Source organism: Passer montanus, unplaced genomic scaffold, assembly GCF_014805655.1.
Source record: "Passer montanus isolate IOZ18808 unplaced genomic scaffold, ASM1480565v1 scaffold8, whole genome shotgun sequence".
In the NCBI taxonomy this organism is placed as follows: domain Eukaryota; kingdom Metazoa; phylum Chordata; class Aves; order Passeriformes; family Passeridae; genus Passer; species Passer montanus.
In genome coordinates this window covers 5,727,771-5,750,099 of record NW_024373256.1, presented here as the reverse complement: position 1 = coordinate 5,750,099, position 22,329 = coordinate 5,727,771, and the positions used below count along the sequence as shown (strand labels likewise).

The 22,329-nt window shown below is 42.7% G+C and overlaps 1 protein-coding gene across 2 annotated transcripts in view; it reads right to left on the bottom strand.

Moving 5' to 3' along the window:
* Positions 1 to 713: 713 nt before the first annotated feature.
* PRKAR1B (protein kinase cAMP-dependent type I regulatory subunit beta) overlaps positions 714 to 22,329 on the bottom strand; it is a 92,805-nt gene continuing 71,189 nt past the window's right edge. For both annotated transcript variants that reach the window (XM_039732081.1, XM_039732080.1), the window contains exons 9-11: positions 20,144 to 20,265; positions 3,658 to 3,739; positions 714 to 3,240 (exon numbers count right to left, since the gene is read on the bottom strand). In XM_039732081.1, coding sequence (XP_039588015.1) covers positions 3,068 to 3,240; positions 3,658 to 3,739; positions 20,144 to 20,265 — 377 coding nt within the window. In that variant the 3' untranslated portion in view covers positions 714 to 3,067. The remainder of the gene's footprint in view (positions 3,241 to 3,657; positions 3,740 to 20,143; positions 20,266 to 22,329) is intronic.

Genomic DNA, 22,329 nt, shown 5'->3' with positions numbered 1-22,329 from the left:
AGAAGCCACGCTCTCCAATTCTTCAACCCACGTCTGCACCTTGATGCATGAGGTGCAGGTGGTTCCTTTGGAGGTTCCGCCTTCTCTGAGAAGTTTGTCCTCAGTGTAGTTCCTGGCCAACCTGTGTTCCTGGCCATGAACACAAGCCATGGAAGAAGAACAGTACATCCCTGGTGCAAAAAATGGGGCTGTGCTTCAGTCCCCGGGCAGCTGCAGTTCTAAAAATCCATGTGTGTCCAAAAGTTGAGAGGAATGACTGGGACAGATCCCTAGTGTGCTTGGGACGATGGGCTTTGCCTGTGATACTGGGGAAAAAGGAGCAGCAGTGGTATTTGAGAAGGAAAGAGCCTGTTTTTCCCCAGGTGTACCCCCTGGGCATACAACAGGCTCAGCACCAGTCCTGAGGGTTTCACAGCTGGCACCTGGACAACAACAGGAAGGTCCAAGAGACACATCAGACCCCTATTTCTTTATATAGACATATATGGTTACATTTAAACAGATGATTTTTTTTCCTTCATGCTAATCCTCCACAAAACCAGTTTGGTTTCCATTACTATATATAGCACTGGGAATCTTGGTCTATTTTTCGTCCCTTTGCATCTGATTATTTTCAGTAGAGCTCAAAGTTTTGATGATATACAGATTTTAACTGGAACATGACATCTACTCACACAAACTTCCATTAGCAATAAACCCACAATGGCCACTTGTAACGTAGAAGAATTTTATTCATACCATAATCCTGTCCCATCATCCACTGCAAATATTACAATTATCTTCAAAATGTCACTGAATATCATTTTGTTCCACTTAAAGCACAGGAATCCTGGTGTTAGACAGTTACATTTCTCTTGAGATTGCTTATAACAGAACCATAATTCAAATGTATTTTCCATGAGCTGTAAAGGTTTAAAGCAAAGAATCTGCAGTGTGTCTGTGTGCTCGAGTAACTTCTAAACAATGAGGCTAATACTTGGTATTTGACAAGAGATGTGTCCTGCATATTATGCGAAACAATCACAATTTTTTTTACCAACACAACAGAAATGCAACAGTTAAAAGAACATACTTGAATGACTGGTAACATTTAAAAAATCTTTCTTTTAAAAATTGCACAAGAGAATACAAAAACAGTGCAGCAGAAAACCAAATGCGTATACATTGACATATCTATATAGAATAGGTCTGCCTATATAAATGTACGTGATAAAAATTGCAAGGTTGGAAAGTGTGAATGGTCATATTTAATAACACGTGCAAGAAGCATAACATAATCATAATAAATAGCAGCAACGAATATACACTAACAGGGCCACTGAAATTATGCTAAAATAAATTAAGCACCTTTAAGTGATGACAAGAGCGTGAAGCTGAGAAGCTTTTTAGCTCTGTGAGAACCACTGCGGGCAGCTACTGGAATATTGGGCCCTTGGTGGGAGTCAACAGGAACGTGTCCAATTAGCATTTGTTAATTCCAAAGAAGAAAGCAATTGTGTGTCAGTAGGACTCATTTTAGCCATATAGCCAAGTTCAGCCACACCTCTAATTTCAAAAGGGAGACTGATGTCATATTCACTGCTTACCCTTTGGCATGTCAAAGGTACAGAAAGCTTGCATTTACTCAGAAGAATGTTATTGTAAAGAAGAAATGGAATTTTGGCCCAGCTGAAGGGCAGGCAGTGCTGTTTAGCATGGCTGAGATGCAGAGCTTTGCTGCTGCTGGCAACAACAAGTTTACCTGCAAAGGTAAAGCTTTGCAAATCATAGTCCCAATGATCCCATCCTTGAGGGCTGTGCAGATCCCCAGCCTTGAGAGACCTGCAAAAAGCTCCATTCAGGAGGAGCCCCATGTATAGGCAGGGCAGAAATGACTGCCAGCAAGGCCATGAGGCCCCTGGAGGGACCTGGGCTCCAGGATCCTGGTGCTCTTTGTTACACAATACCTGTCTTTTGAAGGAGAAGCAGCATTTTGAAGCACTTATTTGGCTTTCAGAAAATTTTTAAAAATTCTAAAATTTAGTCATATATTAGAAGAAAGGCATTTGAATTTTATTAAGTGGACCTTATTAAAAACAAGCTGCTGTATTTGTCCCTGAAGTGCACCTGGCACCATCTCTTCAGCATTTCATTTAATGTTCAGAGAAGTGGCTGAGGACATTCTGCTGAGTTTTGAAGCTAACTTAATTCAGCAGAGAAGCCCCCACTGCACTTCTAAGGACTCTAATGTAAACCCTCATTTAAAAAAAGCTGAGGACAAATAACTTAGGTCCTAAAGGCTCCATTTGAATTCTTACAAAATATTGTCCCTTGACCTCTTCACCCAGAAGACTGGAGCAGGCTGTTTGCCTGAGCATGTCCTACAAAGCAGACCCAAAAGGGTTTGTGACATGGAGGAATATGGCCCCTATATTTAAGCCACAAACAAAATCACTCAAAAGCTTTACTTTTCCCTGGCTTGCTGGAATGATCAAAAGCTTCCTCCAACCTTCCCCTTTACATTGCATCTCATCAATGAGACTGACACTCATTCCATGGGATTTTGGAATCCCCCAGCCTGTAACCAGTGAAAAGTCTTAGAAGTGACAGGCAGAGAGATATCATGGAATCACAGACTGGTTTGAGTTGGAAGGGAGCTGAAAGGCCACTGACTTCCAACCCCCTGCCAAGGGCAGGGACATCTTTCACATCCCTTAATCAAAGATCCTTGACAAAAGGTGAGTAAGACCAGCTTTAAAGATAATAAAGAAAACAGAAATTCATATGTATTTTAAATAGTTGAACCCACAGTTTTAACCAATATGAACCAACAATAGGCAAAAATCTTGTCTGCAAGCCAAGAGCCCAAAAGAGCCCCAATCTTCCCCAAAGCTAGTCTTACCCAAATAGTTATCCTTCCACTTCCACGATACATGAGATTTGAGCTGACATCCACTAGGTGACATAAAACAGAAAAAATACACATAAAATGCACACTTCTTTTTTTTTCTTCATAAAGCTGTGGAGCTGCGCAGAGCAAATTTTAAGTGCACAAGGTCACATGAAGGCAGCTTTCCAGAGGAATCATTTAGACGGTGAGCGAAATGAAGCTGTTGTATCTCTGAATGTTTCTCTTGAGGATCTCGGAGCAGGGGCCGAGCACCCGCTCAAAGCGGGGCCGGTCCAGCTTCACACACTTGAGGGGTCCACGTGCCACCACCGTGGCTGCCCGGGGCCGGTTGAGCAGCAAGGCTATCTCACCTGGAAACAGAGACAGCACACTGTCACACGCCCTCCTCTCCTTCAGAGGGTTCATATTCCACCATCCCGTTGCTCTGCTAGTAGAACATGTCCCTTTATATATCTCTTGATAGACACTTTACATAATTCTGCTGACAGTACAAATGCATTACACATGCATAATGCATGTGTGTAAAATGCCTTTGAAAACAAATGCTTTCAGACTGTTTTGCTGATTCTGGATCTGTCTCCTGTCAGCTACACTGGTGTAAACCATGGAATGGATTCAGCTTCCCTGAAATCTCTGAGCATCGCTGAGAGCAGCGGCTGACCTGCCCATAACCCCTCGCATGTAAGAGTGGAACACTAATTAAGACAATAAGTACTTGACCCAGACGAGCCTGACTTTTTGAACCATGCTTAGCTGAATTTTCTTACCAAAATAATCTGATGGACCGAGTCTTCCAACTTCAACGTACTCCTCGTTGTCGGACCTGCGCTGCAGGACGGAGGCTGTGCCCTGGGAAGAGAAGGGCAGGGAGTCAGCTGGCTTTGCTCAAACCTGTTCTGATTAAAAAAGTACCCAGGCCTGAGTATTTCCTTTTGCATATCACACTCCTTCCTGATATATGAATGAAAGGAATTAAAGGATTAAAAAATAAAAATCCATCAAACAATTTCTCTGTTATGAATTGTTTGGATGCAGATATATTCAGCTCACAAAGAGGAGAGGAACAGGACAGAACCCAGGAACAAAGCACATCATGCTTTAACATAAATGTATGCTTTAATATAATTTTAAAATATATTCTGTGTGGATGCAGAACCTTAGAGAGAGACACACAGAAAAGATTTACATTAAAAGAAATAAAAGGGCAATTTTCCCAGTAATAATCCTGGGACACAATTTTGTAAGAGTGACTAGACCTTATTCCTCACCTGACCTATTGCTGAAATGGGTGGCAAAGAACGTTTTTAATGCTTGTTGTAACAAAGGGTGATTTTTTTTTTTAGGGACTTTGCCTGCTTGTGGCCTGTAGTGATCTGGACACCTGCAAGTCAGTCTCTGGAGAGATGGAATGTGTCTTGTCTCCCCTACCCTTAATAACTGCTGTACCTGACACATGCTAATACATGTCAAAACTCAGTTACAATCTATTTAAACCTTCAAAGAGTTTTACATGCAGAAATATTCTGACCTGGAGGAAATCTTAAATTATTGTGGCATAAAGCTTTTTTAAAGGAAAAGAGAAGGTATCTTTTTTTCTGGAAAAAAATTACAGCAACATATGAGAATATCTTCTGAGACCAAACCAAAAGCATAGGGAAAGGCCAAATGTTAACATATTTTGGTTTTAACTGAAAAAAAAATAAACCTCCCTCCAGTGCAGAGTGTTTAGTGAACATTCACTGGCTGCAAATATCCTGCAGCCTCCTTCCACCAAAAGAAACTTGTGCACCACCAGTAGGTAAATTTTATTTCTTCTGTCAAGTTTCCAAAAAAAATCCTTTTCCTTGATATAACTAAATTGTTCCACCAACACTGCAGTTCCCAAGATCTTCCAGTAAATCTGCAAGGGCACGAAAATGCAGAGATAGTGTGATGAGCGTTGTTATTCACACTTGCTGCAGCTTTCAGAGCAGACCCACATTCACAAGCAGTATTCTCAGAAATACCCCACACAGGCAATAATGCCTGCATCCATCCCCCTCTTGCCAAACTTTGGATCAGGTGCAGCTCTGTAAATTGATGCTGTTCTCATTGCTTGTACAGTGTAGATGGATTCAGCTTCAGAGTCACTTCCAGCCCCTGTCCTCTCATCTCCATGTGAAGCCTGGCAAAAACTGAACCCCTTGACCCAAATAGCTGCCTGCAATCCGTGTCTCCAGTTCCTTTCCCAAAACTATTTTTTTTAAAAAATCTTTTATTACAGATGTTTTATTACATAAAACAAAAAAAAGTCCCTGAAGTAATCACAGTGACCACCCAGGTCAAATGAAGAAAGGACTCAATTCCCCACTGCTCACCTTCAGCACATTGCTATAAAGGTAATCACAGTATCAAGCAATATTGCTTTCATCTCCCTGAGTGTCAGCCTTTATTGTGGCTAATATTTTTCTGACAGGGTCCATGTGATATAGGACTCCAATAAGTCAGCCTTCTGAAGCAATTTCTTCCACTGTTCCACTACAGTCAGCCTTTTTAATCCAAGAAACACCATATCTTCTGGAGAAGGACAGATGTGTCTGGCCTCCACAATAAACACTTGGCTTGGCACGATAAAGCAATGCATATTCCAGATCCATCTTTTTCCACTCTTGTTTTAACAGTCACATAGGCTTTTCCCGTTGCCCAGTGAGGGCAGGTCTATCTCAGGGCAAAACAAGCTTCCTGAAGCCCTGACAGAGAGCACCCAGATGTCAGCTCTGATTACACTGCCTGGCCCTCACTGCAGCAGCCACCAGCTCCACAAGTACATCCTGGAACATTGTCAGAGTGACCTTCAGGGGAAGGCTGTCCACCCTGGGAAACAAAGACGTTTTTCTAATTGCCTGTCTGTATCACCTTCACTTTGTGTCTCTTATCTCTGGAATCAGCACTATTCTGACTGTAGTAGAGGAGGAGTCCAGTTGTAGGCAAACAGTGTAAATGGGGCAAAAATAACACAGGAATAAATTAATAAAGAACAAAATAAAATAATACAAAATAAAATAATACAGAAGCAGTGCTTCATTACCCATATATCTGATAAAGTTGTCATGAATTCAGTGTTGACCCCCTACCCTTGCCCTCATCCCAAGTTTTGTGGCGGTTTTTAACTTCATTTTACTTGTCACATACTTGTGATAGAGTTTTTTCTTTTTCTGTCCTTATTGTGCTTTAGGATCCCCCACCTCCCACAAATGATAGGACTGAATAAATCCTCTGGGCCCTGTCCCAGGAGGTAAGGGCATTATCTAACAAGGGTTCAGGGGCTTATCACTCTCACTCCCAAATGCATTTTGTCTCTATGGGAAAGACTTCTCCTTAAATGACACACAAAACTTGGCAAGATGAATCTCTGAAACAAGCTGCATGATCCTAGATTTGCAGGATCAGGCTGCTTAGTGCTGCTCAACTTAAAATGCTGCCTTGTACACTGATACCCACTTCAGCCTCCTACACCACCAAGCAAACCCTACAGAGCACGAACTTGAAGGCTGTCGGGAAGGTTGACACCATAAAATAAATCAGCCCTTTGTGATGATATTAAACTGAAGGCAGACAGGCATGTCTTTCTGCCAGCAGACACTTGGGAGTGAAATTATGGTCTTTGGGGGATCCAGGAATATTCTCTTTCAGTCACTGGGGAGTGCCTGTATTCCCAGAAACTGATAGCATTAACCTTCTCTCCTCTCCTCTGAGTAAATACAAGCCTCCTATTGCAAAAACAACAAGAGTGGGAGTTCCCAAAGCCCTGTGCCATCAGCACCTCTCTGCCATCCTCACCCCACGCACCTGCCTGCTCCCACTGGCACTGCTCCGGAGCGCTGCTGGGAGTGTTTATTCAACTCCTTCCAAATGCTTCAGCAGTTTGTTTTGCAAAAATTTATGCCTTAGATATGGCACCATGATTTAAGATATAAAAAATAAATTAAGGTTTATAATCCATGAGCTCCCATCCTCTCCAAAGTAATGAGATTTTGATAGATGTTTCACTTTTAAACTCTCAGACCCTACAGATAGATGAGGGAGACATTCTAATGTGGCCCATCTGGATCAACACTGGGATTCCCAGGCCTTATCCTGCAGGTACTTACAAGCACTAATTGCTTCAGGAGCCCTGTTTTTATATTTAAGTATGAATCCTATAGCCAGCAGTTGGCCTAAAGAGCCCGGTTGCAAAAGGCAAGTATGATTCATGGTGCTAAAAACTGAAATCCTGTATTTTTTTCCTCTATTCCAGCTCAGTGGATCAGATGGGATCACTCCCAGGCAGCACGAGGCAAAATGTGGCAGCTCGTGTTACCCCTGGATGAGACAGGCAGTGCAGGATGGGCTTCACCAGGGGCAGGCGGTGGGATGAGAAACTGCACTGTTTTAGAAACTTTTTGGTTTAAAAGTCAGTCATCCTGATTGTTTGGTTTTGTTGGTCTAACCACCCATTTTAAAGATATAGCCATCAATAAAAAATATAGTGAGGCTCCATCTGGGATAAAGGATAATTATTAAAAAGAAGACATTATTAAAATTATAAGAAAATAACTTCAATTTTCATAATCAGAAAGTTACTACTTTATATTTCCAGTTTTATTTCATTCTTTTTTTACTTACTGCTTTTTCTAAAAAAGCACAGGCAACGTTTTTTCCCCATGGCCTCAAAATGTGACATTTTTATCCTAGTTCTGAGCTTAGAAAGTTTTTCTAGCCTATTTTATTTTCCTCTTCACCACCCAGCAGAAAGAGCAGTGCAGTGTATGGAATTGGAGATGGAAAGGTCAGGCTGATCATCTGTGATTGCCATTAACTCCATCAACAGCAGCTCTGAACACACCTTTGCTCTTTCTCACTTTGTTAACCCGCACACTCCATAATTCACACGTTCAAAAGATAAGTTTCCCCTCGCTCCACAGCCACCCAAATCCTCATTAAATCTTTGCACAGTTACTACAAAAGGAGAAGGAAGGGGCTGGGCAGTGGCACAACATGCTGCTGCTCCCACGGCAAAGCTGAGGGACTGGATGGAGCTGCAGCGGGTCTGAAATGAACTAAAAGTATGATTCTGGGAGGATTTCATTTAATTGTAGGCAAGATGAGGTTTGTGGAAGTAATATATTTTATTAGATCAACAAGGAGAGCTAGAAAAAGGGATGAGAGCTCTGGGGCACATGTCTGTCTTCAGGTTGCCTATTTCCCCAGGTAAATCTAATAAAATCCACCATTCACCTGTCTACAAACATTGTCTGGGCCATGTTCTTACACTATAACAGCTACAATGATATTAAGTTGCATCTTATTTAATCATATCTGCTTCCGAGAGCATCTCCAAATCCTTAACTTAATTTAAGGAGAGCCAAAAGCTGAAAATTTCCTGGAAATTCCTGGGAGCTGGAACTAATTGATATTTAAAGTCCCTTCCAAGCCAAACTGTTCTATGAAACACTGATTGCCTGGTGAATCTGGGAGACCTGTCAGCCAGTGCTTCACCCTCAGCTTCAAAAAAGTATAATACAAATCAGTTCAGTCATCTGATATGAAACCTCAAACAAATTTGGTCCAGTTTGGAAAACTCTCCCTTGTCAGATATCCCTCCTGATGAGCCAGTTTTGATGGTGGGAACAGGCTGCCAGAGCAGCCCCGGGTTTTCACTGCAAAAGTGGTGGCTGTTTGCTTTGCTTATCTCGAGCAAGTCAGTTCTTTTCTACTTCCACTTGAATTCACTATAAATACAGCACAAGGCAATGCCCAAGGTAATGAGCTGCTGAGAGAGATTTTGAGAACAAATTGGCAACCTTTTAAACATCCAGCTTTTTTAATTTGGTTGTGACTCAGTACATTTGGAGTTGCACTGATTTCATGGGATCTTTAGGAAGCCAGCACGTTGGGAATGGGGTTAGGATTAATAATGCAAGGTCAAAGGAGCTCTAAAGGCAATGAGAGAGCAACAAGCTCTGCACCCTGACACTCACCCAGCCTCCTTAAGAGAGCAGTGCTGCCAAAAGCACCTTTGCACTGTCAGAGATCACCACTACATTGTCAATATAACATTCATCTTATTGGCCATCATTCTCAACAGCACATCAGATTTTAGCAGAGATGGAAAGCACCTGTCACAGCCCAGCTGGCAGAGATCCTGGCATCATCCCTACAGCCACCACTGATATCAAACAACCTGCAGGTAGCTGTGTGTTTTATAACACACCTGCATCAAACTGCCCTACATATGCCTGGAGTTTTCCCAGCTCTTGCTATTCAGACATGTTTATATTAGTTTAGGACTGTGGGTTTAGGAATAACACCCAGACCCGGGAGAGAGGAACAAAGCTGTCTAGAGCAGTCACCAAAATAGCCACAAACATTAAGGTACTTTTAAAGACGACAATCAATCATAAGCCAAGTGTAGCTTAAAACAGCAGAAAGAACTAAGCCACAGGGCATTTCCTAGGGATATACAGGAGGCCAGGGTTAAGGCCCAGACATGACTACACCCAGCCCATCATTAATCACCAGGAAATGCCTTTGTCTTGATCGTTCAGTATTTAAAATCATAGATGTCTGACACAGGAAGACCTTTTCAGTCGTTTTGTTCATCCTCCTATTGCAGTACCTCAGACAATCTTTCCTTTCAGTATTTCTTGGATACAGCTTGCATTAAACCTGTGCTGTACCTATGTATTCCTCTTGAGGTAAAAGAAATGCTGTTATTAAATGGAAGAAGTCAAGATTCAGATAGAGAGAGCCAGTAAACACAGTGAAAAGCCAAAAGAAATTGTACCAGCTGCAATTTGCTTTGTGCAGGGAGACCCCTGCAATACTCAGGTGAAATAAAATGGGTTTTGCACAAAGAAGTAAAAAATGGGATTTCTTGTTTTGTTAAGCCTTTCCTGTTGAAAGACTTTACAGGAGCAAAACTTTAAGTTTTATAGTATATACTGACTTCAAATTCTCGCCCTTGAGCCACAGCAGCTGAGCTACCATCAGGCTAGACCACACAGGCGTCCAGTAGAGGCATATCCACATGCTGGGGGACTCATGAATTCATCATCATCACCATCATCATCACCCCCCATCATCAGACAGAGGGACACCACAGCACCACTGCCACAGTAGTGCCACACTTCTTCAAACCACCAGTTGCCAATTGGAACTGGGAAGCCTGGGAGTGAGGGGATGGTGACAGAGGAATGAGGATACCCGCTCTGAGCCATGGGAGGAACCCCTTGCCTGGGGTGTGAGCCCCCTTGGCTAGTTGTCCTGGCTCCATGCCCAGAAAGCTGGGAAGCCATTGCACCACAGCCTTTGGGGTTCCTCTGTTTTTTTTTATCTTTACTTTGTTCTGGGATTTTGGTTACCCCTTCCATTACACATTCAGTCACCTGTTGCAGGGGTGACAAGAAGCAGAGCTGCTCAGTGAAGGTGGGCTCAGATGTTGGTTTTAATGAATCATCTCAGGGATACTTGGCCTTGACTAATCAGTAGCTTCTGTGGGAAAACAACTGAATTAATATTCATCCCAGTGCCAGATTTTAAAGACCGTCTGTGCCAAGCGCTGTGGATTATTGGCAACAAGGCCCTGTTTTCCTCCCTCAGACATGTCAGTGTACAAAGCAATAAAAGTCACAAAGGGAAAAAAATGTTGCATTTTAGAGATTCTTTCTTTCTACAAAGCTAGCCATTATCTTGCCTCTCTCTGAAGCCAGGAAACGTCCACTGAGTCAACATAAAAGTGACTTTATAATGGGTTATTCATCAACTGTTCATATTTGTGACTGACCTGACAGGGCTCATCCCCTGGAAGCAGAGAGCTACCACCTACAGCCAGGGCAGGGGTGAATGTATGGGAGAGAAAACACGAAAACAGAGCTGAACCTCCCTCACCCTGCCTGCAGAATCCTTTCTGGTGAAAATCGTTTTTAGCTGTTAATGCTGTTTTACGGCCCAATTACTCCTACCACCATCTGCTTCTTTGTGAAAACATTCTGTAGATGCTGAAGTAACCAGACCAAGCAAAAGGCAGAGGCAGACATTGTCATTAAAGTCTCATAACTAATGCTGTGACCAGGGCTGGGAGAGCAGCTGCGGCCAGCGAGGGCAGCAGCTTCTGAGCAAGAAAGAAAACTTGGAATAAACTGAAGGAAGGAGAGAAGAGAGTTTATCACAGAGATCAGGAAAATTCCCCACAGAAAGCTCTCTTTGAGTCCTTTAAGTTAGTGAATCTTGTGTGTTCAAAGGACCAAATTCTGAAATGCAGAAGAAAAAACCTCACAAACTCAAAATTGCCTCATCCTGGAGCACACTGAGAAGGGTCTTGCATGCTCCAGAAAATCCACACTGCACAGCTAATGAAGGGGCCCTGAGGGCTATATTCTTGCAGCAAATCTGCAGTCAACTCAATGATATCTTTGCAGAGCAGGGACTAAGGAACAGCTTTAACATGATCCAGAGAAAGGGATGAACTCCAGCAGGGATTGGGAAGTTCTCCATTTCTCTTCCTCTAGGTTGAGCACCACCATATTTCAGGTCTTGTTTACACTGCAGTGTTTTTGCTTGAAGACAGAGAAGCTTCCAGCTCCTGACACAGCAGATGCCTTTAATGTCAGTTCAGATTTAACATGCCTGGGGCCATAAAGTTCTTGTTCACCTTGACTAAGTGCTTTGAATCAGGGCTTGTGAGCTCAGGCTCCAGTGCCAAAGGAGCTTATAGGGATCCTGAAAACCTTGAGGGGTAAACAGCCTGTGCTGCTCTCCTTACTCCCATGGAGAGGCTTTTCATCCCCTGTGACCCTCCAATGCTTTTGCAGACTGCCCTGGTAGAAAGACACTACTGGACAGGACTAAAGAGCACCAACCATACCCTGAAGTTTGTATTAACCCAGGAAGAAGTTACAGTCTGCTTTGAATAGAGAGAAAATCTTGCACTCTGATTTTTATGCAAATTCAAATGGGGCATGCATATATTAAGAATGAAACTGCCAATTACTAACTTTGGGGTTTACTTCTCTACACACCAAATGATTTCCCTGATTTCCACATATCCCATAGTGGTACAGGGCCAGGGTGTGTCTGTCACTCCAGCATAAACTTCAATTTTATGGGTTTACAAATCAGATGTTTTAAATTACAGCTGAATGAGACTGGAGACTCCTACACAAGTTGTCATGTCAAAAGTGAACCGGGGAAACATTCATACTTTTTTTTTATGCTGGGTATAGCATGTGCAAAAAGAGGCTGGGAAAACTACTTTTAAGCCTTTGGGAACAGTATGGCTGCACTGCATCCTCCTGGGAATTGTGTTTCAAGGTGTAGGTTTATCAATATCCCAAAGACAGAGTAACACAGCAGGTCCTGTGTGTACATGGTGGTGCTGACATAAGCAATGTCCTCACTCCCAGTGTCCTGGAAGACCACCAGCACATCACTCCTCAGCTGCCATTTCAGCCCTCAGGGACTGCTGATAGCATCATTCCTGGGACAGCTTTCATGTTAGAGCTAAGGATCAGCAGTTCTAGGGCTACTTTCCAAAAGAAGACAAATCCTTTGAACTATGTAGCCAAAGACACTGCAAATATTCCTTTAGCCAGTAAATAATCTTGGATTTTTATTATTTGCCAACCTTTGATTTATGAAAGAGACCTTTCTACAAAAACAAGGGCAGAAACCAACACACTTCTGCCAATACAAAGTTCAAGTGACTTCCACAGAACTTGCAATATAAAACAACACCCATCATTTTTGGGTGGTAACGTTTAACCTACAGGAATAAGGATGGTCCACTAATGATGGAGTGCTGTCCACAGGGTCCCATTGTTTCTCTGCCTTAGACCTTCCATAAACAAAATCATGAAGGTCCTTCAAGATGCCTAATTCCCATCAACTGATTTTTCAGGAATGAAGAACTATCCCAATTTTTGTGCCCTCTGCTTCAGATCACACCATGCAACATGGAGGTTGCTTCACCCACCTCATCAGAAGGTGTGGTGAGACTAAAAACCTTGTGACCTTCATGAGATGTTCATGCAGGTAAGAAGGAATGAGCTGGTTAAAAGGTTACATGTATTATAGACCACAATTATTAAAAATCTTACAATTATTTAATTATAAAATTATTTATCTCATACTATATGGAGGGGCCAAATCCAGGTGAAAACTCTTTTCCATCACAAAGTATTGGCTGTGCATGTTGCTTTTACACTGTTTTCCTTTCCATCAGACCACTTTTTCAAAAATACTCATTTTCCTAATATAAGTTATCTGGCATTAATGGTCTTCCAGAAGGATGAAGCAAGAGGACTTAAATTCTGGTTGTGGACTCAAGGTTGAGTTATGACTGGGTTTGAAAGTATTTTTTAACTGTACATTTTTAAACTATTATATATTATTCTCTACTCTCTGGGTTCATAGCAACTCAGGGCATTTACATACAGTTGTCCTGGTTTCTGCTACAAATGAGGAACAAAATCTGCACAGCTTTAAAATAGACTAGAAATAGTGGCTAATCTGAAATTTCACTAAATTTTTAGGAAAATGCTCCCTCGTACATCACTTCTGAATTTTCAGGTTTTGCAGAATTCACCAGAGGTGACTGCACTGCAACGGTTGTTGGTGGGGCTGGAGAAAGAGTTGGGAGGAAAGGCCAAAAGCTGCAGTCACTGTCAGGTCCTCCATGGCTGGTGGGAAGAAGAAAGGGAGCAGACATTTGCTTCCTATGAAACATTATCCCATGGATATGCAGCCTGACCCACTGCCCATGGAAGTTAAATTGAGTTTAACAGGAGCAGGACTTAGCTGACATTTTAGTCTCTTTAGCTGACATTTTAGTCTCTTTGACTCAGCAAAATACTTCACCTCCATCCCTGTAAGGATGGGACCCAATCACACACCCAACTTCCCATCTTTGACGTCAGCTGGCCATTAAAAATGGATCCTGAACACAGAGGAACTCTGTAGCAGGGCCAGTGGAAATGCTGCTGCCCCAGCACAACTGGGTGATATCAAGAAAATCGAACGTCCCCTTCCTGTAAGAGCTCTGTGGGAAACAATGTCTGTGCAGTTAAAAATAAGCAGAGTACAGAGCCCTGGTGCCTGCTGGCTCTGTTTATTCAGGATATTTTGTTTATTGGGTACATTAGGAGTCGCTGCAGACTGCCTTTGACAAACATTTTCGGTATCAACAAAATCCTGGTAACACTAAGCAGTTCAGATTTGTAGCCTTTGAAACTCCTTTTCTAGACAACATTCATCTTCCTAATTAATAATTAATCGCACTGTGTTTTAAAGAGATTATCAGGTGTGATAGCAGAGTGTGCCTAAGGCAGTGACTTCATTATCCCTATGGAAGGAGTTTACTTTGTAGTTCTCCTGCCTGTCGCAGGGGTAGGTGCCAAAGGGGTCTCTCTTAGGTTAGAATGTCAAAGAGCAACAATTTAGGGCAGGAAACAATTGGGCTATTATTTTTCTTTTTTCTTTTTTTTTTCTTTTCCTTCTTAAGGAGCTTTTAAATCATAAATCTTCAGATGCTGGTTGTGTAATTTAAGACTCAAGTCGAGTTTTCCTACAGAAAAGCCCAGTTCTGTGTAGGACCAGGTGCCCTTCTGAGGTTACCATGGCAGGAAGAGTTTACAAACACTGTTCCACCTACAGGCTTTGAACTGCATCTGTGCAGAGACGCTCCAGAGCGTGCCAGGAGTGTCAGCAGGGCTGGAAACACTGATTTCACCTACAGGACACTATCTCAAGTACACTCTCATCAAGAACTCACAGCGGATCCTGCCCAGACCGGAGCCAGTTTGTGGCCCTGACTTGAAATGTCAACAGCAGCACGGAAGGAACAGCCCCCACCGAGGACTACTGGGCTGTTTCCAATGTGATGAGCCAAGGATAGTGCTGGAAAAATAATCATTACCAATTAATTTCACTCATTTATTTCAATAAGGCAGCCTTCTGCACTATCAGTGGGGGGTTTTTTCTCTTATTTGTTGATTTTGCTATTCCCATTGCGTGGTTTCAGTAGTGACAGATGTTTATGCCTTTTTCCACTAAGTTTTCCCTCACCTTTCAGAAGTGTCATTAGGATTGTTCCCACCACTGGGGAAACAGGGAGGTCAATGTTCTGCCCACAGACTGAACAGGTGAGACTGAAAATCAGATGCCCTGACCATGCCTCCTCTCTAACCAGCAGGGTAATAAGGAAGAACACAAAGCCCCAGATTTTTATAAGTGCTTTTCACAAAGGAGTTGCAGAGGAGTAGTTTCTGTAACTTACCACAAATCTGCAATTAAATATACTGGTTTTTAAAGCTAAAACCGAAAATCCAATGCCAAACTCCTTGATACCACGGGTCCATTTCTCCTTGAATTGTCTCCTGTGAATTATCTTCTATTTTTAGGTCTTTTATTTTTAGACTGCTGCATGCGATTGCTGGGCAGCTCAACCCGCTATTAATTGGAGATGTTTTACTTCTTATGCAGATTTATTTCTATGCTTTCTTTTTAAACCAACCTGTCCTGGGAGCAGATGACAGGCTGCACACTTAAAGGGCAGCCACAAGCTGTGCTCTTCAGGTTCACCCTGGCCCTGTCAGAAACCTTTTGCTGTCCTCTCCTCCTCCACCTGCGCCCGTTTGTGTGTGTGCACACATTTTTCTTAAACCATGTCAAACTTTATGAGTATTAGGGCCATATGGCAGCAGCTCAGCAAGCTGTGAGAGCCCAGCTGAGACTGAGAGTCCCTGAGCACAGCGGGTGAGTCCTGTGACAGGCTGGGTGCACCGGGCACAGCGCTCGCTCGTGACAAGCGATGCCAGCGCTGTGACAGGGGAGGGCTGGCAGCTGGAAATCCCAGCAGGCTGCAGGTCCCTGCGTTTTTGGCAGCTGCCTTACAGACTTCGAGGTACTGTGCCACCCAGCCAAGCTGGAAGCTGAACTTAAGAGAGTGGTACATGATCATAACCGCTATTTTTAATACTATTGTCGCTACCTTTCCCAGTAACCTAGACAACAGCAAAAACCTCTTTTCTTTCCAGTTTCAGAGCACTACTACACTGGTTTGAACTCCTGTTTGAGCTGGAGTCAGTGGCAAAGCACAAGTTGGGAATAAAACCAGCCCCTGTTCAACGGGCATTTCATTTAAAGGGACTTTTAACTCCACAAAGCTCACATGCCTTTGCATCCACCACTTTAAAATGCTGGCTAAAAATATTTGCGTTATCTGAAGTCAGATGAATAAATCCTCCCCACTGCTGGGTACACATTGTGGCAGGGCACGACACAACTGCAAATTTATTTGTTAGAAACCGTACATCTGTTATGATTTACGCTTGCCAAAATATAATTCTTTATGGCAACAATTGTTTCATGGTGCTTAAAGTTTTTCACCTCTGTGCCAGGAATCTCATATGGGATAATTCCATGACCTTGGAATCCAGCAGATACATTCCACATCTGTCTGGTCTGGGAAAGCCCGAGTTTGTTGTGTGAAAACCATAGTGGGAAAGTAAGACCTGGAAATATCTGAAAATACAGAAACTGCAGGGCTGCTTATTTTTTATTTTTTATTTTTTAATGACTAGTTTCAAGTGTAGTAAATCAGTCTCACAGAAGTCGTTACTTTGCTTTTATAAGCAGACATTCACTTCTGATCCTATCTTCACATTAAGGAATATGGTATAAACATTACAATAATTCTATCTCTGGGAAAAAAACCCACAGCCTTTAAATAATAGAACTAAATCTTAAATAAGTAACTTAAATCTCTGTTGAAGGCTGCTTGATATTTAAACAGAAAAGAACCCAAACTGCTGCAAGTAAACATCTTACTGGTGCCTGTGAAGATTCAGGACTGTAGAAAAACTGTAGCTGTCTTAGAATCTCAGGGTATACACTTTTCTCATTAGATTTTTTTAGCAAAAATGAACCATAAACAGCTTGGTGAGCAGTGAACTTAAAAAGCTCTGGTTTCCTGTGATTCTTCCCTGTGCACATTTTCTGTTATTCTAATAATTTGGCTGAGCTCCTGCTGCAGCCTCGCTTTCCAAGAGGCACTGTAGCATTTCCATGCTCACAGCCTGCACCTCAAATAACCTGCACCCCAAATAAACTGTGCAACGCTGGAGGTAGGAAGGTGGACAGAAAGCCATGACAAAAAGGTTATAGTAAGAAATACAGGGAAAAGGTGAATGTGTTTGCTTGATAGAAGGGGGAGACTAATTGGACTTATCCATACTAAATAGGATGATATTCCTGGTTTAAAGCAGGAATTGTTGTTCTGATCATCACTGGGGCTATCAGTCTCCCTTTCAAAAGGTTTCAATGGTTTCTCTCCAGTCTGCAAATCCTGAAGGTGCCAATCCACTCACAGGCTGTGTCCTTGGGCAGTACCAATATCCTTACAATGTCTCAAAGGGAAGGCACAGAGCAAGGCAGAAATGAATGACTAATTTATGAAGTTCAACAATTTTAAATGCATATGTGAGTCCTAGGTGTCTCAGAGAAGCTTTTATGCTAGGAGTCACAAGATTCCACTTGGATCCAGTATCTGGGATGCACCAAAGCTTTATAACTGATTTGTCCAAGGCATGATATGAATGATCATGGTTCATGATAAATCGTAGAATGGTTTGGGTTGGAAGTGACCCTAAAGATCATTTTGTTCCACCTTCTGCCATGGGCAGGGACATCTTCCAGTAGTTCAGGTTGCTCCAAGCCCCATCCAACCTGGCCTTGAACACCTCCAGGGATGGGGCAACCACAGCTGCTCTGGGCAACCTGTGCCAGGGCCTCAGCACCCTCACAGGGGAGAATTTCTTCCTGATATCTAATCTAAACCTGCTCTCTTTCTTTTGAAGCCTTTCCCCTGTTCTGTCACTCCAGACTCTTGCAAATAGTCTCTCCCTCTTTCCTGCAGGCTCCCTTCAGGTTTTGGGAGGCCACAGTTAGGTTACCCTGGAGCCTTCTCCTCTCCAGCCTGAGCAATCCCAATTCTCTCTGCCTTTCCTCCCAGGAGAGGAGCTCCATCCCTCTGATCATCTCAGTGGGCTGCCCTGGGGAGGGGAGCCCAGAGCTGGACACAGAGAGCAGAGCAGAGGAGCAGCATCTCCTCCCCTGACTTGCTGCCACGCTGCTTCTGAAGCAGCCCAGGACACAACTGGCTTTCTGGGCTGCACGGAATCCAAAATGAGTAAATAAAAAGGTAAATGAGTACCTTGTCCAAAAATCATGTGGCCAAGTTAGCTTTGTAGTACTGGACACGCTGTGCTGCAAAGGAGGCTGCATTTAGTGATATATGAAATGGTTTTCTGCATATACAGCAGCCAAACAACTTGGCTGCATTTCTAGTGGTTTGGATTAGAAGACCACAAACATCAAAAAGCATATGAAAGAAGCTAATGGCTTTTCAACATATTGTGACAACAAACCAGCCAAAACTACTTTCAAACAGGTTGTAGAATAATGTGCTCCTGGTGACTTGCAGCAATTTTTCCTACAGAAATCTTAAAATCAAAGATGTGAACTCCTGTAAAAATCACGTTTAAAATACAAAGTTTAAACTCTGTGTGAGCAGGCAGAAATACTGCTGCAGCTCAAGAAATAGTTGAAACTGGATGTTCATTTTTTAAAGTATAAAAATATAGGCAATTTCCAAAGTAAGAAACTAAGGCAGATTTGCAGTGGAAGGGTGAGGTGAGCAGATATTTTCTACAGAATACAGTGTTAATGTTTTTCTATCCATTCAAGTCTTAACAGCTGTTTCAGCAAGAGGGGGAAAATAAAGGCCCTTGATAACTCTTAAGCAAGCTGCCAATTTTCCACATGGGATTCAATGGTTAAGAAAATTAGATTTTCCTAGTCTCCTGCTGCTGCAAGGAATAACAGCACATTCAGTAAGACTAGGAGCAACAAAAATTCCATATTTCTGAAAAAACTTCTATTTCCTAAATTTTTCTCATATACTAAACATCTTAATAAAAAATATTTCCTATATAATATCTAGTCGAATTTATTCTAACACTGTTGTTTTGAAGGGACACTGTCACATATTTAAAGTTCCTGAATTGTCTCCCTGTTTGACAGACAGATGCAGTTACTTGTACTGACAATTTTGTGAGCATTGTATCAAAACTATGTTCATAAATTAAATACATATTTCCAACACTCGAGAGGAAGGAAGGATGGAATTTTAAATGTCAGATATTGATTATGAACCAAATCCTGGCTGCTTTGCATAGAGGCACCTGTCCAAAAATCCACAGATAAAGAGCAAGCAAAGTAAAGCCTGGGATGCACTCTGTGTGCACACAAGTGGATCCTAAGGCCACACCATGAGCAGCTTCTCACACCCCTCTGACCCACCTTCTCCCAGACTGAGGAGCTCCTGTGCCACCACTGGAACTCATTGCTGGTCATGTAACACCTGGCCTGGTGTGGGCACTGGAGCTGTCACCACAGCCACATGTTGGCTATTTCTGGTCTGTATATTTGCAAAGAAAAATTCACAATCCACAGACAATCATAACCCAGTGCTCTCCTGTTACTCAGTCTGAGTCCCTCTAATTCCTCTTTATAGCTTGTTATATCACAGTGCCTTGGTACTTGTGTGAGATACCAGGGATCCAAATATTTATGTCAGGGAGGGGGGAAACCCCGCCAGCATCTGTTTGCAGAAGTGAGATGGTGGAAGTGAAGTGTCAGATAATCTCCAAAAAGATGTCAGCATTTCCAGCTGCCTGACAGATCTGTCTGCCTGTGTCAGAGTAAACAAAAAGATGGCTCAGCCATCAGGACCAAGTTTAAGGCAAAACAAAGAACAAATTATCCATTTTCTGATCAGATCTCTGCTCCAGTTTTCAGATGTCCATTTGTGATATCCCCTGCAAGCCCCTTTGGGAACAATGATCAATGCACTCCATGGTTGACCAGCCCTGCTGAAGTATCAGAAATCTGGAGCTAGAAAAATCTCCCATAGGAAGCAAACCTTCAAACAGTAAAGACACCAGACACACCTCAAAATTCCTCTGTATTTTCAGTTTACTGGAAAGAAGATTGTCCCACTTAAGACAATTCCATGGAACTGGTCTCTGAATTCATTTGAATTTTGAGTAGGTCTCCTGGTTTAAGTGGAATTAGATTTATGCTGAAGTAAGAGATTGAACTGAACCCAAGTATCTTTAATACAAAGCCTTGATCTTTACCAGGAAATGACAGAGCTTATCACGTTGCCAATCTTACCTCTGTAATAATGAAGAAGTCATCACCGGGCTCTCCCTGCACAACAATTTTTTCTCCATCTTCAAACTGGACAGGTTCCAGTGCATCAGCCACTGTCAGCCGCTCCCATTTGTCCAGGGACTCTAAAATATTGAAGATCATAAAGCTATATTATAAAAACACTACAACTTTGTCTGAAGATTCATATCTAAACTGACAGCTCTGCCGTGCCTGGTTCTGTTATAAAAGAAACATTTCTTTCATCCAGGCACTTTGCACGAACCTCCAGTTGGGAAACATGAATGTATTTATTCATTGTGTCTTAGCCATCAGTAATCACCCAGATAGCAATCTTAAAAGTTGGACAGGAAAAGTTGGCTCTGGTTCCTCACTCCTGTGATCTGATCCGCGCTGCCCTGGCGCTGCCACGGCCTGGAGCAGCTGAGGAGCTGCCTGGAGATGTGGGAGCACCCAAGATTCCCTCACCACATCCCACACCAGGTTGTGGGGATCCCAATTGTTGGTTTCTCTGGGTATGGATTGAAGGCACTTGAGATGATAGTTCATGTTCGGACTCAGATGTTTGTTATTTCTTATCAGTGAAACAGTGTCATAACCATGAGATCTGCAGCTTTTCATTAGAAGGCACAAAATGGCCAACAATCTCTTGTTACAAGGTCTTTTAAGACTAAACTATCCAATTAAGAACTGACACCTAGATTATTTTCTCTTTTAAGCCAATAACTGATCCCAAAGAGCCCTCAATGTGGACTTTTCTGCCCAATTACAAAATGCCACCCAAACCCATGAAGAAGAAGGAAGAAGCAGCATGAAGAAGAAACCCAGGATGACACCCTGTGCCCTCCATCTTGCTTCCATCCACAACTAAAAATCCCAAAATTTCTCTCCAAGTGACACACCTACACTACTCTCTATAATCCATTTCACACTTTTGTGGATTCTAGTCTATCTTGAAGTCTGGGAAACCTTATCCATGAATGAGGGTCAAAGTCAGTGCTCCCCAGGGGGTCAGGGCACCCTAGAGCAGACAGAGAAATATTCCCTGTGCTCTGGGTTTCCACACCAGGTGTCAGGACAAGTCCTAGAGTGTTTTCATCAGAGCTGCTCCCAGGCCCTGGTGGGCTGCAGGGTGGGTGATGCAGAGTGTCCATCTCCAGGATGGGTGAGACCAGCAGAGCCAATGGCCAGACCCTGGTGGCACGAGCAGCAGGAGACCAGAGGCATCCAGGTTTATGGATGTTTGAAATGGCACCACTTCTCCATTTGCCAGCAGGATGGCTTGTAAAGTGTGTTTTCCTTTTCATTCCCCCTCTTAAGGGAGAAAAGTTATAAAACTTAAAAAAAAATTCCATCATTAAAAATGGCAGGTCTGGTTTAGGATTAACAGAGCAAATGCAGTCTGTGATAGGGGTCCTCATCACCCACCTGCACCTGCCCCAAATCCCCACCATGGCAAGGGCCAGCCTGCACAGGGCACATCCAGGGCTGCTCAGAGTCCCAGTGCCCTCCCCTGCCTTGGCCAAGGGATGGATTCCACCTGTCCTGCTCTCAGGAAGGAGGTGCCACCTGTGTCTCTCTCCAACACACATTTGCATGAGAATTCGAGAGTGAATTGTACTTGAACTTTTGTACTTTGATCAGATTTGACTGAAAAATTACAGGTTTAAAAGTTATTAAAAGCAACAGATAATACGATGATTTAACCTTCACTGCCTCAAAAAGCTGGGCTGAAATTCATGTCCCAGAGCTCTGCTGATTCCTACTTACCATGAATTATTGAACTAATGTGTGTCAAGATACAGTTTCTGACACCAGGATTAGTTATATGCCATTCCATCAGACTCTGGTTTCCCATTTTTTTTCCAAAATATTGCTTAGAAGGATTGTGTGAAGGTGAAAGGAAGTTCCTTAAAGTGCTTTTTGGCTGAGCTCAAAAGGACACACTGGTAACAAAACCAGATCAAAGTGCTCAAAGCACCAAAGGTAAATTTGGAGTTGACTGACACAGCTTCATGTTTTTATGCCACTTTCTTATTGCTGTTTGGGAAATTAATTGTTTCTAACATTTTCCACACCTAAAGCACTTTCCTGGTGTGTTTGTGACCTTTGCTGCAGAAGAACTAACGTCAAAGACCAAGCCCATATTGTCAATGCAACATTCAAAAACTGCTCTGTTTGACTGAAAA